This window comes from Anser brachyrhynchus, assembly GCF_964034855.1.
Source record: "Anser brachyrhynchus genome assembly, chromosome: 2".
NCBI lineage: Eukaryota > Metazoa > Chordata > Aves > Anseriformes > Anatidae > Anser > Anser brachyrhynchus.
In genome coordinates, this window is record NC_137695.1 from 136,606,323 (window position 1) to 136,621,472 (window position 15,150).

Genomic DNA, 15,150 nt, shown 5'->3' on the forward strand with positions numbered 1-15,150 from the left:
TAGCAAACAACCAGAATTGGTAATGACCAGAATTTAGCAGAATGCTAGAATGTATCTAGGTAACTAATTCCCCTCTATTTCAGCAAGTAGGGCACTTAGATAGATACTGGTATCATCGCTGATCATCACCACTTTTCGCTTTCATATTGTCAAGTGATGTAGTTCATTTCCTAAACAGCTGGTTAATTCGATGCCTATATCAGTATGCTCTAGGTATGTGCAAATAGCAATTACTTCTGTACCATGTCGTGAAAAAGGGATTCTTAATAAGGAATGAAGTAGTGTTCACGTCAACTCCCAACTAAAAGATCAGTTATTAGGGTACAGAAAGGATTTTTTTTCCTGAGCAGCTTCTCTACCTCACAAAAAGTTTAAGACTTACAGAAGCGGAGAAATAACAGCGTTGGGCAACCTTTTCATCCTACATATATGTCTTAAGTTTGAATGTCGGACAGAAATTTTGTGAGCTAGAAACTAGGGACAAAAAAGCCAATACACGAGTTGATGTATGTTAAAACCAGAAGAATTCAAAATGTAGTTACAGAATGAAACATTACCTAAAGATACTTCAGCAAAGGTTATTCTGATGGATTAAGTGCTTCAAGACTGACAGTACTCCCTTTGTTCATGCACATTTTTGTCCCGACACCTAGATGATGCGGGCTTGTATCAGCTCTTGTGAAGAGCTTTTTTTCAGACTGTCATACGTTACGGCTTTCCTGAATGCCTCAAGCTGCTTCTTATGTGATCACTATTACTCGTTTTTGAATCCAGAGACTGTTCTCCTTTAAATCATAACTTTTGGACAACGGTAGCAAAAGCAACTGCCGATTAAGCGTAACTAAGGCAACTAGATGGATTCCAGATCAACAGCACAAATTGCAGCATTTCCTTTGTTGTTCTTTTACTGGACGGATGGTGCTTAAAAAGGAAGAGCAACAATTCACGCCATGTAATTACAGACATCTGTCATTGATGTGTCCTTTACTCTGAAAACTGAGTGCCTCCAAAGCTTAAACATCTGAACTATTTGTAGCAGGGAACACTATCACCGCACCATGCACTTGTACCAGCCTATTCAAGCAGAATCAGAATTCAATGCAAACTATATATACACGTCCCAATTAAAAATATTAACTGGAAAACAGGTAAAAATTAAGAATCAACTATCCTATTAACCTTATTAACTGATGTATTGGCATCCTGCCCTAATTTCCCTGTGCTTCAGATCCGTACATGCTTTGAAGCAGAGCTTCACGTAACTCACAAAAAAATTAATCTGGTCTATCAATTAGACATTTCATAGATTAACCTAGAGTAGTCATAAACTCTCATCTATAATTTAAGATTAAGTAGCTACAGGGAAAACAAGCAACGTTTTAAAATGCCTTAATTATGATCTCTGCCATTATAAGCTTTGGGACCCTTTTCATGTATTCACTGGGGTAAAAGAAAAGTTTACCGTTCCCCAAATTAACAGTTCCTTGTCAGCAGTTACTCAAAATTTCTTGAGAGCAGACAATGCCATTGGGGTAGGGTTCTTCCAAAACAATCTCACACCTGACCAACAAGTGACCCACTAAATTACCTTATCCTTCCAGTCCCCAAATCCTGTTTCTCACAAAAATGCATGTTATGTGCACCTGTGCATGGAGCAACGCTACTCTAGAGGCACGGTAAAAAATTTACCAAATTATATTCAGTATTTGACAACCCCTATTTTGGTGTTTTTAAATTCTTCCAGCTGCTACACATTACCTGGAGGAGAAAATAGTCGCTTTCATTCTTTACAAAACAACAGCAGGTAATAGAGGCAAGAATTAGTAGTAAAAATGTTAGTTTACAGAAATAAAGTTTTCAATGGCGTGATTAGAACATGCAACTTTATTTTGAGGATCCCTTTGGCATGCTATTATTTTCCCTGCAGTCTGTTGGCTTTTCAATCACTTTTATAGCAACTCTGAAGTAAAAGCAGCAGGGGTTTTTTTTATTCCATTTAAATTCAGAGGAGCATTCAGGACAGCACACTTCTAAAGTTCCTACCAGTCAGCAAAAAAGTATCCAGGCTTTAAAATTTAAATTTTAAATGCTTTTTTCTCAGCACTTAAAAGAGAAGACAAGTAATATGCACAAGAAATGAAGCTGTATTAGCTTTTTAAAAATGATAGATGAAGGGGGTTGTCTTGTTAATTTCTAAAGAGCTTACGTGAAATTTTGTAATGATGATGACTTTACATAAAAGAATGATTAAGGTTTGACCTCCAGCAAGGGTGATCAGGCACTGGAACAGGCTCCTCGGAGAGGCTGTGGTGGTCTCTGTCCTTGGAGATACTGGAAACCCAAGGCACAAGGCCTTGATTAACGTGTTCGAATTGGCCCTGCTTTGCACAGTGGGGTTGAATGGGAGACTTCCAGGTCCCTTCTCAACCTCAACTGCTCTATCAATCTATGCTTTTTTTGGTACTGCCTGAGCAAAGGTTAAAACTAGGTTTCATCATCGAGTAGCAAGTGTGCTGTCTTCGTTTCAGAGGCAACTACCAAAACTCCCTAAAATTCTTTAGTAATCCAAGTACTATCTCACTACAGTTGTGATTGCCACTGTGTATTCACACCAGTTTACTAGGCCTGAATTTTGAAGATGCAGAGGTTTCTCCTCAATCGGGATAGTTTTTATTTCTTACTAAAGTTTGTGTACACTGGTACCAAACTTGTCAAAGCATTCTGAACGCTGACAGTTTGTTTTGTTATACAAGAAAGAATAAAACAGCTCGTGAGCATGGTTGCCAGTGACACATTAGTTAAAACTGATTATGTATTGACCCGGAATGCATCCAGCCATCATTAGCAAGTTGATATTCATACAACAAGCACGTGGAGATGACCTAAAGACCACTGAATGTTCAGGCTGAAGCCAAAATTCTTGCTGTAATTTTAGTATTCATTTTCTGCCTCAAAGGTACTACATTGAGTGAAGAGAGCAAGAAAGCCTGTCCACCCAATTCGTGGAGATCCTGGAGTCTTTGTGAGCTGTGTGTTCATTGCTACGTTGACAAACTTTGAACAGTTCAATCCTTCCAGAGAAAGCAGCCAGCATCATTCTCACTAAGACCCAGGTATGCTGAAAATAATAGTTGAGGTGAGTAACTAGACAAGTTTTAATTATAAGACACACACTTAATAACAATTTCTTTTTTATTTAAAAAAGTTGCAAAGCCAGCAAAGCCAGCTAATGTGAACAGATCTTTTTTCTTCTAATAGGGATGCCTGCAAACACATGAAACCGAACAAAACCTGAACAGCTTACACGAAAAAAAAAAATCAGTCTTTTTTAATTTTATTAAGCTAACCTCAATAAAAACTGTTACTGACTAATGCAGATAGCACTGAAGTTTTTCTGTTTGAACCGTTTGCGTGGTCAGTCAACCAGCACTTACAGTTGTATTTGATGCAAAGTCAGGGGACACGAATTAAAGCAAACAGAAAAAAAAAAAAAGAAGAAAAAAACAAAGCATTAGAAATCCATGCTTTTATACCTTGCTGTAAAATATTCAATGTCCTCCAAAATTTCAGGGCTCTTCTCTGCCACAAGAAGTAGGCACAATGCATTTCTCATATCTTAACAGTACAGATATTTCAACCCAGAGCTAAACACCCCAACTAGGTATTATTTACAACCGTTGATGGAAACCGTTTCTTCTTCAACTTCTAGTAATTAAAAACGTAAAAACAACTGCCAATACTGTCAAATCTAGAATGCTTTATTCTAGAGCATCTTTTCCTCCTTTACAGCAAGCTCAGCTTAACTTTCCTGGGACCAATTGGCCTATCATTCAATTCGTTAATAGCAGCCATCGCTTCCTCATAGTTTGTCATAGCAACAATGGCATCACCCGAAGGCAACCCTTGTTCGTTATACTGTACGGAAACCGACTCCGGTATGACTCTGTAGCCATAGAAGAAATCCAGAATCTCATTAGGAGTCGCTTTAAAAGGTAAATTTTTCAATCGAATAGGAACGACACGGTCAGAACCACCACCACCACTGAAATTTGGGTCCGGCATAAATCTTCCTTCTGGGAAATTCCCCATTTTATTATTCCCAAACTCCATTCTGCCAAAGTGTTCGCTGTCACCACCAAAATCCATGAGGGGTGGCGGGCCTCTAAAATCCTTAGGAGGGCACATGAAGTTCTCAGGGGGGTGCCTAAATTCAGAAGGATGCCTGAAGTTCCCAGGGGGACCAAACGAGTGCATGGGTGGCCCTTGTGGCGGCCCAGGCGGTGAACCAACCGGACGGGAAAGCTCACCTCTGTCATACGCGTGCGAATGCCCCTGCATCTCATTTGGGGCCGAGAATGGAACAGTTACACCAAACTTCTGCATCTGCTCTTCAGATATCAGTCTCAGTAACACCTCCGTTCCCAAGAACCTTCGACGATTTAAGTTCTCTGCTTTCATGGCTTGTTCTTCAGATTTAAACTTCACTAAGGCTTCTCCCAGCCCAGCTCCTTTGTCGTCATAGAGCAAGTAAATGTCATCTTCATCGATATCAAATCTCTCAAAGAACTTTTGCACTTCGACTTTTGTCACATCAAATGGAAAATTCCTCACATAAGCACACACCTTAGGGCCAGAATGACCTTCCCGGTAACTTTTTTCTGTCATGGCCTGTCCAGGAAGATCTCTTTCCTGAGATCTTCTCCTCTCGTAAGAATCAATTATTTTCAACATAGACTTCCTTGAAATTGGAAAAATGTAAACGGGACGATTGAGAAGAACCTTTCTATGGCACTCCAAAGCAGCCTGATAATCTCTCTCACTCCTTAACATCACAAAGGCATCTCTAGTCCTCCTCTGATGCTTGTCCGTTAGAAGCTTGATTTGTTTGCTGCATATATCCAGATCAGGGAAAAAAGCTCTCAAATCTCTCTTCTCCACGTTAGTTGAAAGATTCCTTAAGTGTATGTAATATTCCTGGCTGGGAGGTGAACGAGAACGCGTTCTTTGTCTCCTTGGTGATCTCGAATGAGAATGTTTCCTTGCGTGCATGTAGCCCGAACTTCTTGGAGAACGTTCTTTGAAGAAGTGATCCATCTCATTCGGCACGTCTACCCTCCCGCCATACTCAATCCACCGTTCCTCCGTAGTCGGACTGATTTCTATGAACCTCTGCCCCATGTACTGTCTGTGGCGTTTAAGTCCCTCTAAGGCATCACCAGGCGTAGCGAATTTTACCAAGCAATCACCATTGTTTAAACCGTTACGATGCTTTATCAGAATCACCCCGTCCACGCGTATTCCGGAAAGGAACGCACGCACCGCATCTTCTGTCGCAGAGTACGGTATGCCACGCAGGAATAAGTACAGATCATCTGGGTTAAACGCATGAGAATCCTTTCTTGACTGATAGCTTGATTTAGGCATGCCTACATCACCGTGTCTCGTGCCATTGGCATGGAAACCAGCCTCCGGGTGGTTTGGCGGACCGTAACCAGACTTATTTATTCCTTTCGTAATAGCCGCGACTAAATGCGAAATGTCTCCGACACCCGATGCACCAGAACCATTAGCACCTGTTCGTCTAGACCCAGACAGAGTTTCTCGGCCCCCTCGGTCAAATCGTTTCCGGCTCATTTCTATGGTATTCTGCATCTCTGCCTTGCTGCTGAGAAAGAGCTCTACGCGGGAGTCCTTGATAAACCCTCCTGAACAGCTCATGGCACGCCGTGCGTCTTCGTCTGTTGCAAATATAATAAAAGCCTCCCCAATTTCTCCTCCAATAATATGCACACCTCCATCAGGAATATTCAATCCCAAGAAGAAACGACGAATATCTGCAGGACCCGCAACAACAGGAAGCCCCTGTAAACGGATGACTACAGCCATGCTGAGCTCAACCCACAGCAAAAATCACCTGCAGACAAAAAGGTACACATGATAGCACGTCTTTAGTACTCAGCTATTACAGTATCTTAACACTTAAGCCTTTTTAATGAATGCCCTTGTCTCAATCAAGAGAGAAGGCACGAAAAAACTCACACGTTCAAAAGAATTGGATTAAAACAAGATTCGCTGAAAGTTGATTAGTCAGAACAATTAAGCTACTCCACCTGCACACGTGCACAAGTCTATCAGTATTCCCTATCCTAAGGGCAACAAAATCCACCTCAGTCACTCCTCACCATCCACGATACCTGAAGAACACCTAAAGTCTTTCGTGGCATTGTTGCCGTATGCCGGAGATCTCTGCCCAGTCCCAAGGAACAAAAAAAACAATCCTGTTTGCTTTTGAACAGGACATTTGGGAACATAAACACCGAAAATGCTAGATGATAAAAGGAGAAAGGAAAAAGAATAATTGCGACATTGGGAAATGAAGTAATTCACCAACACTGATGACTTGACTGCTTTGACAAGTTGCTCTAACCAGTGATCGGTTCTGTTCAATACCGTACGTTTTCTCAGCGTTCAAAACTGTTGTCTCTTTCATGTAGTCAGAGTATTAATTGCAGCAGCCACATGCACTCAGGAGAGCATATCCTAGTTCCCAGCCACAAGACTGTGAGAAAAAGAGGCTGTGTACGATCTCGTCACAATACTCAGTGAGAAGTGTTAAGCTTTGGGCAGCTTACCTGTTTCTGCTTGGAAGACCTGATAAATTCTGTAAAATCAACTTAACTGTGGAAAGAAAATGAAACACAATTAATGGCTGATATCTGTACTTTGGTTTACAAACTGTGCTACATTGCTGCAGCTCATCCATAGCAGTGGCTAATATTAAAGCCAGGCATGTAACGAAACCACAATCTGGGATAAAATGAAGAACTCCTTCCACGTTCCAACACGTTATGCACTGCATCTTTGTGTTGCCATTTTAGAAGCAAAGGAAATTCAAAAGTTAAGTTGACTTCTGCAAATGATGAAAACACGATGAGGTTATTTGGTCATCGATTGTGCCATACCGAACTGTTGAAATCAAACAGATTGACAGCGAATTGAGGGGAAAACCCTCAATTCTTTGAGTCCTTGAAAGATGCGCAAGTCGATCTCAAGATTATGAAGTGTCCATTCTTCCAAAATCCACCTGCTTTCAAAGCTCACAACAAGAGTACGCTACTCACCAGTCCAGCACTGTACATAATGTCCACAGTGAAGACTATCAAAAGAACAAAATTAGGCAGCAAGGAGAAACTTCAGCAAGTGCTTCAATTCACAAAGCAGAGTTCAGTACTTTCCCTAACCGTTAACTGCCTTTCACAAGTAAGAACAAGTATCACTTAATCCACTGACTTGACCACATCCAGATTTTCAACACTATTGTCTAACGTCACACAACACAGAGCACAGTACTCTCAGAACAAAGACGAGCTCCCAGAACAACTAACTACATCCCTCTAAAACAACACAAGAGTCCAAGGCCCCGATGACAAGCATTTGTGAATATGCCCTGTGCAAAACCCTTGCTCAATAACCGTAAGGCACTAGATCCTGATGCCAAGTTATCTATTGATCACAGTAACTAGTCGCTCCACTTATGCCTAGCAAAACAAGAGCAAAGACCAAATTCTGTAACTACCACGTTCTAGGTCACTTCTCCGTCAGCACTTTGTAAACACAACAAACCCAAACCAACTGCCTAATACCTGCACTGAAAACCATCAGCTCTCCGTGTGGTTTTGGGGAGTGTTGACCCCAGCCAGCACCCACACAGTTGATTGTTTACCCCATCCTCACCAGCAGGATGGGGAAGAAAATCATAGGAAAGGCAAGAAGACTTGTGGGTCACGGTAAAGAAACTTTAATAACTGAAGAAAAAAAAGCAGAACAAAGGAAATCACTCACCACCTCCCACAGGTGGACTGATTCCCAGCCTGCCTCCAAACAACGGCCACCTTAGAAACCAAAAAGGCTCTTCCCCTCCACAGAAACCAAACAAAAAACCTTCTTCTTCCTCTACCTCAGTTCATGTTGCTGAGCATGACGTTACATGGCACGGAACATTTCTTTGGTCAGTCCGGGTCAGCTGCCCCGGCTGCGTCCCCTCACAACCTCTTGCCTACTCCCTGCCTGCTGGCTGCAGTGGCTGAGTGGGGAAAAGAGAGAGCCTTGACGCTGGGCAAGGGCTGCGCAGCAATAGCCAAAACACTGGTGTGTTGTCAACACTGTCCAGCCACCAATCCAAAACACAGCACCACAGCGGCTGCTACGAAGAAAGTTAGCTCCATCCCAGCCAGACCCTCTGCACTTTTTAATCTATCTTCTCAACAGATGTGATGGCCATGCCAAAAAAGCAAGGAGAGAATTCAAGGGCAGGATTTTCTCATAGGGCCTTCGTGTCTTGCAAAGTGAAATCCGCTGCCCTGCTACTTGATGATGCACTTTATCTGTAGTTGTTCTGAATTTCGCAATTCTGCATTCTCATCCTCATTTTTAAACAGCATTCAGAACAGATCTCCTCAGTATTTCTTCGGTGACAAACGGCAAGTTCTCCTTGATGGACCAACACACAACCTCCAGTGTTTAAACCCAGACACACTGATTCCAGATCTTAACGTGACACTCAAGAAATCCACAAACAGAAGCGTAAGATCAGATAGCAAGCTTTCAGTAGCCATATATTAAACAACCAAGAAGTGGTAGGAACTGTATTTAAGCCATCCAACTGTTAAATGAATGACCAGAATGAGTGACTTTTACGATGCATGTTCACGAACTGAACAAGGACTTCAGAGGACAAAGGTTTACGTAATGAACAAACTGACAACCTCACGGCAAGTTTAAAAGCAGAGGTATGCACATCAATGCTTTAAGAAATTCTGCATTTGCCTTAGTTAACCGGAAAGCAGTACTACACCTATACCTCCACAGCCCCTGTGAACTCTGTATGCCATTAGAGCTTCACTCAAGAAACACCTCCCTCAAAAATAAATAAATAAACAAACAAAACACTTCATGGAAGCTAAGCCTGCACTAAACTAGCATTTTTAGCACAACGCAAAGAGATTACAACAGTTCGCATGCAGCAGACGTGCGAGCCAGGAGGAGCAGCCACGGAAACACCCCGACCGTAAAAGCGAACAAGCACGAGGGTTAACGAACAACCGGCGGTTCCCAGCACGATCCGTCCTTCCGTCTGGGGGGCAGAGCGGGGCTGCCGGCAGCAGCGGGGAGGGAAGGAGAGGAGGGAGGGAAGGAGGAAGGGAGGCGCCGTGACAGGGCCGCGGGCCCGGGCAGCCGCCGCGCACCGCTCCACGAGGGCCGGGCTGCCGAGAGGCGGCGGTAGGGAAGCCCGGCGGCCCTCGGGGAGCGGAGGCTGCCCGGGAAGCCGCTCGCCGCCCCTCACGCCAGCCATCACCCACCGGCCGCGCCGCTAGGACAGGCTCCGCGCCCAGCCCCGCCGCCCGCAGCTCCCGGCACGGCTCCGCCAAGATGGCGCCCGCCGCCGCTTCCCCCCCCTCGGCAGCCCGCGGCGGGGGAGGCCGAGTGCGCGTGCGCGACCCCCGCGGGTCCTTCCGCCGCTTTGGCGCGCGCGGCCGGGAGCGGGCGGCGCTGAGGGGAGCCGCGCTGCGGCACTGCGCATGCGCGTCCCTATTATCTTCTGGGGAAGGGGGGGGGGGCTGAGGGGAGTCTTCGTTGCTCCCTACAAGTACCTGAAAGGAAGGTGTGGGGAGCTGGGGTCGGCCTCTTCTCACACATAATGCCATAGGACTAGAGGGAATGGCCTCAAGTTGCTCCAGGGGAGGTTTAGGTTGGAAATTAGGAGACATTTCTTCTCAGAGAGAGCAGTCAGGCACTGGGACGGGTTGCCCAGGGAGGTGGTGGAGTCACCGTCCCTGGGGGTGTTCGAGAAGAGGTTGGACGTGGTGCTTAGGGACACGGTTCAGTGGGTGGTGTTGGTGTTTGGGGATGGTTGGACCGGATGATCTTGGAGGTCTTTTCCAACTTTAATGATTCTATGAATTAAAGGAGCTCTAGCAAAACAAATGCATCAATAATTGTCAAAAACAAAGGGTAAGTAATAGCTGAGGAAATACAGAGCCTTGTTGGCTGAACTTCAGGTGAACAATCCTCTTTTACATCCGAAAACCACACCTCCTGGTCAGAAATAGCCCCCTCCTTGCTTTAAGCCTAATGCTCTTGGAGCATGCACAAGGAGTTAAAGGGTCACAGTGCCTTTAAAGAGAAACAAGAAAGAAATAGCTGACAAGAAGTTTTTCTCACATAACCACCAATTGTGGTAATTTTGTGTATAACTTGTAAGTATAAAAATGAATTTTCAGCAGTGAGACGTGTGCTAGCTTTGTGGAGCAACCACCTAGCACCCATCTGCACAGATACAAAAAAAAATCTTGGCTATTAATCAGCTCTTTACACTGTGTTAAGAACAATGCTTTGGATGGACAAAAATCAGCATTTATGGCAGATTCACCCTCTCGATCATCCGAGCAGTCCTTATCTATCTTTTCTAAGATTAACTTGAGCTTAAGAAGTTGAATTCGTGCCAGTGTTTTTGACAGAGCCATCCCCAGAGCACTGTTGAAAGCAGATTGCCTGTTCTCTTCCAGAAATAAATTTCCTGGTAGTAAAAATACACAGTGTAACTGAGACATCAGTGAGATGTAGTTGAGCAACTAGTATGATGAGGTCCTCCTGTCCTTTGGGTTCGAGTTTTGGGAAGCAGGTATCCATTCTGTGTTAGAAAATCCCTAGAAAACAGGTGGTTGGCCACAAGTTGTGAAGCTGCCTTCTTAGGACCCAGCAGCTTGCTGGTAGTTGTAGGACTTCTGTGAAATCATTAACCCTTTGGATTAAAGGGCTTAGATGCAGTAGTTGTACATCAAAAATAATAATTAAAAAAAAGGATTGAGATACCTGAGTAATAATTTTCGCACAGGAAGAAACTACTTTTTCTCGATTTTTTTTTCTAAAACTAACTTTCATGGTGCCATTGCCCAGGCATGTCTTGATACAGAAGTTGTCTGTCCTGATTAAAAACACTGGAGATGTTTTAAAAAAAAAAACACATGCAACATTGCAACGGGAAATACCTATGACAAGTGTTTGCTATCCCTGGGAGGGGTGTTAGAAACAGAGACCAAAACATAACATGTTTCTGTTGTGGTTTAACCCCAGCAGGTAGCCAAGCACCACACAGGTGCTCTCTCACTCCCCTTGAAAAACCTCATGGGTTGAGATAAGGACAGGGAGGTTGCTCACCATTTACCACCAGGGGCAACGTGATTCAATATGGGGAAGATCAATGTAATTTGTTGCCAATTAACAAGACTAGGGCAGTGAGAACTAAAAGCAAACTAAAACCACCTTCACCCCATCTACCCTCTTCCACCTCGTCCCCCCGAGCAGTGCAGGGGAAGGGGGAATGAGGGCTGTGGTCAGTCCCTGATGCTTCATCTCCACAGCTTCTTTCCGGTCAATGTCTGCCCCTGCTCCCCGTGGGGTCCCTCCCACGGGATGCCGTCCTTCCCGAACTGAGCCTGCGGGGGCTGCCCACAGGCAGCAGCTCTTCAAGAACTGCTCCCACACGGCTCCGTACCACGGGGTCCATCCCCCAGGAGCAAACTGCTCCAGCACGGGTCCCCCACGGGCGGCAGCTCCCCCCAGGCCCCCTGCTCCTGCGTGGGCTCCTCTCCACGGGCTGCAGCTCCGGCCCGGGGCCTGCTCCTGCGGGGGCTCTCCATGGGCCGCAGCCTCCTCCAGGCCACATCCACCTGCTCCAGCGGGGGCTCCTCCACGGGCTGCAGCGTGGAGATCTGCTCCGTGTGGGACCCGTGGGCTGCAGGGGGACAGCCTGCTCACAAGGCACAACCCAGCAGCGCAGACCTGCAGAGTACAGTAACAGGCTTCCAAGCAACACTAACACACAACCACCAGCAGGCCGCCCACGAGGCACAACCAGACTCCCCAGCGTGCCGCGAGCAGCCCTGGCAGCTCCTGAGGACCGCTAACTCCCGCAGTTATTTCCCAGCCCCGCTCTCGGTCCCTCCCGCCCGCCGTACGGGGGCGGCCCCGCCGTGAGGCTGCGCGGCCGCCGGTGCCCATGGCGCTGCCGCTGCCGCCGCCGCTGCTGCTGCTGCTGGTGGTGGTGGCGGGGCTGCCGCCCGGCCGCGGCTTCTCGCTGCCCCTGCAGCGTCCCGCCGAGTGCGGCCGTGCCCGGTACTTCGACGTCTCTCGCCTGGCCTGCGGGCCCTGCGCGGCCAACCAGACACCGAGCGCCGGCGGTGAGCGAGGCGGGGGGCGGCGGCGGCGGCCCCGGCAGCGGGACGTGGGGAGTCCGGGCAGGGACATCGCCCCCCGGCACAGGCGGCCCAGAGCCCCATCCTGCCTGGCCCTGAGCACCTCCAGGGATGGGGCAGCCACAGCTTCTCTGGGCAGCCTGTGCCAGGGCCTCACCGCCCGCATAGTAAAGAATTTCCCCCTTATATCCAACCTAAATCTCCCATTTTAGTTTAAAGCCGTTGCCCCTTTTCCTGTCCCTACGCCCCCTGACACAGAGTCCCTCCCCAGCTTTCCTGTAGCCCCCTTTAGGTACTGGAAGGCTGATAGATCCGACACTAATACCTGACAGCATCTCTCTTTAGAACTGGCAGTGGTCAGATGCAGATAGCTTCGTGTGTAACTGCTGCCCACCACCGGCGTGGTATCTTACAAAAGTAACTCCATACTTCATTTGCTGAAAAAATACGCTCTAATAGTTTTCAAAGCCCTGGTAATGTAGGTAGCTAAATCCATAATGCTCTTTTAGCCTTGTCTCTTCCTTTAACTCCAAGGCTTCAAGGAAAGGTAAATTCCCGGGGGAAGTCAAGGATTTGAGCTTTTCCACAGCACGTGACTGGAGCAGTGCAGGTAGATGCCACTCAGCCTGCTCCTTGAATCTTGTCTGAAATCTGTTTGGGACTGTACAATTCACGGAATCATTAGGGTTGGAAAAGACCTCCAAGGCCATCTGATCCAACCATCCCCTACCACCAATGTCACCCACTGAACCGTGTCCCTAAGCACCACGTCCAACCTTTCCTTGAACACCCCCAGGGACGGTGACGCCACCACCTCCCTGGACAACCCGTCCCAGAGCCTGACAAAGAGAGCCTGACTGCTCTCTCTGAGAAGAAATGTCTCCTAATTTCCAACCTAAACCTCCCCTGGAGCAACTTGAGGCCATTCCCTCTAGTCCTATGGCATTATCTGTGAGAAGAGGCCGACCCCAGCTCCCCACACCTCCTTTCAGGCAGTTGTAGAGAGCGATGAGGACTCCCCTGAGCCGCCTCTTCTCCAGACTGGACAACCCCAGCTCCCTCAGCCTCTCTGGCCATGTACTTCATGACAAGCTCATGGCTGTGGGTTCTGCCCTCAAGCAACATGCCTAAAAAATTAGTTATTGTTCACACAGTGAACATCACAGCTCCTCACATCTCTTCCTTGATCTGATCCTGCTGGGCTTTTCTTTTGGTGTCATTAAGAACAAGTTTGGTGTCCTCTGACTCAATCCCTGATCATTTTCAGAAATGCCATTTCTGTAAAACTGGTCCGGTGAGGAAGCTTTAAGGTGCGTTAAGGTTATAGAACTTTGAAAAGTTCTACATGATTTTTACATGCACAGTTCTATGAGCGTAAGTAATAATAAATATAGTTCATTAGTACTTAGCATCAATTTTATTTTGTAGTATATTTTTAAACATACAGTCCATGATAGCGAGACTGAAAACTCTTAGGAAAAAAAAAAGTTACAGGTGCTTAGAAAGTAGCGTTGGGTTTAATTTAATAGCAAATATTAGGTATGTTCTGTTATCCATTGAAAAACATTCAACAGAAAGCTTGATCCTCATGCAAAATTTAAAGGTGTTGAGTTTAAAATATCTTTAAAACTACATTTTTATTTTGAAAAAATTTATTACATATAAACATGTTTTTAAAACTGGCTTCTTATTCAAGGGATAAATATGAATACAGATTTTAATGCTGCTGGTGTAAAGAGAATGGCCTCAGAGTGGCATTGTGGCAAGATTTATACGCATAGATTCTATCTGTTATTAGACCAACTGATAGAGCTTAAGAAAAAATACAAAAACACAAGGTCTGTGGGCTCACCCTTGTTGCCCTTGGTGTATCAGTCAACCCAGTGACATTTTGTGAAAACCTTCCTACAAACGGTAACATGAACATTTTTTAAAAAGCTAGCTGATTTTCATGCCCATCTTACTCAGGTCTTTTAGTTGTATATCTAAAAAAATATATGGATCTCTTGAGAACAATAGCAGTTGTTTGTACTGTGAGAAAAATCAGTTTTTACATAGATTAAAACTGTTTTTGTTCTTGTTTTCAGGTAGTTCATGTGAATGTCAGCCAGGATACAGGATGGTTTCTAATAATGGTGGGTCCTCTGTTGTTTGTGAGAAATGCCCAGAAAATATGGTAAGTATTGAACTTTTAATACTTTGCAATAATAATGCTTTTTTCAAATTTAAATTGCCATCTAAATGCAAGCTGATTTTCTTTTCTTTTATTTTTTTAACTAATTTTTCCAAAATAGTCTTTGCATGGGATTTTTTTAATTTAAGATCATGTTTATCCGTAGTTTTTTTTTTCTCTTTAGAGCCGTTTATTACTATTATTTTGCAGACATTTTTTCATAATAAATTTGACCTCACAGACAAAGTAAGAGTATTTTAAATATTCAATTTCCTTCTACTGCTCTTCTATTCTGCCTCATGTTATGTTACTCTTTCCCACTCCTTTATGGAATGCCAAAGTAGAAATGCAGCTCGTAAGTATCTTGTTTGATTAGTTATATAATTTCTATTATTGTAATACTTAACCTGTATCGTCCTACTCCCTGATACTTCATCTTTTTACTTTTAAATTAACTGCTGCTTTTATGTTACTTTAATTACGTCCATGTACCTTTGCAGTTTGGTCAATTATTTCTATCTGTCTTGGCAAATTAAGCTATATTTTTGAGCCATATTTGCAGCACTGAACCAGAGACACCAGACTTAACCAACTAGCTTTCTTCCTCTACAGTAAATAGAAAAATAACATTTCTCCAGCAAAATCAACTTGTGAAAGAGCCTTCTGGAATATTTCCTTCTCTCCAATAATTGTAGAAAAACTCTCAAGAGGCCAGCTTAGTTG

General features: G+C 44.9%; 2 protein-coding genes across 3 annotated transcripts in view; one reads left to right on the forward strand and one right to left on the reverse strand.

Moving 5' to 3' along the window:
• Positions 1 to 3,174: 3,174 nt before the first annotated feature.
• RBM12B (RNA binding motif protein 12B) lies at positions 3,175 to 9,473 on the reverse strand. Of its 2 annotated transcripts, XM_080582859.1 has the most exons (3): positions 9,360 to 9,473; positions 6,633 to 6,678; positions 3,175 to 5,914 (listed from the first exon to the last, which is right to left on the reverse strand). In XM_080582859.1, the coding sequence occupies exon 3, from the start codon at positions 5,884 to 5,886 to the stop codon at positions 3,784 to 3,786; it is 2,103 nt and encodes a 700-aa protein (XP_080438985.1). In that variant the 5' UTR covers positions 5,887 to 5,914; positions 6,633 to 6,678; positions 9,360 to 9,473; the 3' UTR covers positions 3,175 to 3,783. The 2 variants fall into 2 exon arrangements, with proteins under 2 accessions (XP_080438985.1, XP_080438986.1); XM_080582860.1 differs by having other exon boundaries at positions 6,633 to 9,466.
• A 1,589-nt stretch (positions 9,474 to 11,062) lies between these two features.
• The window catches only part of TMEM67 (transmembrane protein 67), a 32,053-nt gene continuing 27,965 nt past the window's right edge, over positions 11,063 to 15,150 (forward strand). The window contains exons 1-2 of the mRNA XM_080582855.1: positions 11,063 to 12,239; positions 14,342 to 14,430. Of these exons, the coding sequence (XP_080438981.1) occupies positions 12,059 to 12,239; positions 14,342 to 14,430 (270 nt within the window). The 5' untranslated portion in view covers positions 11,063 to 12,058. The remainder of the gene's footprint in view (positions 12,240 to 14,341; positions 14,431 to 15,150) is intronic.

Bases quoted from the DNA above. Each gene is read 5' to 3' on its own strand.
- RBM12B (XM_080582859.1), bottom strand. From the start codon at position 5,886: ATGGCTGTAGTCATCCGTTTACAGGGGCTTCCTGTTGTTGCGGGTCCT.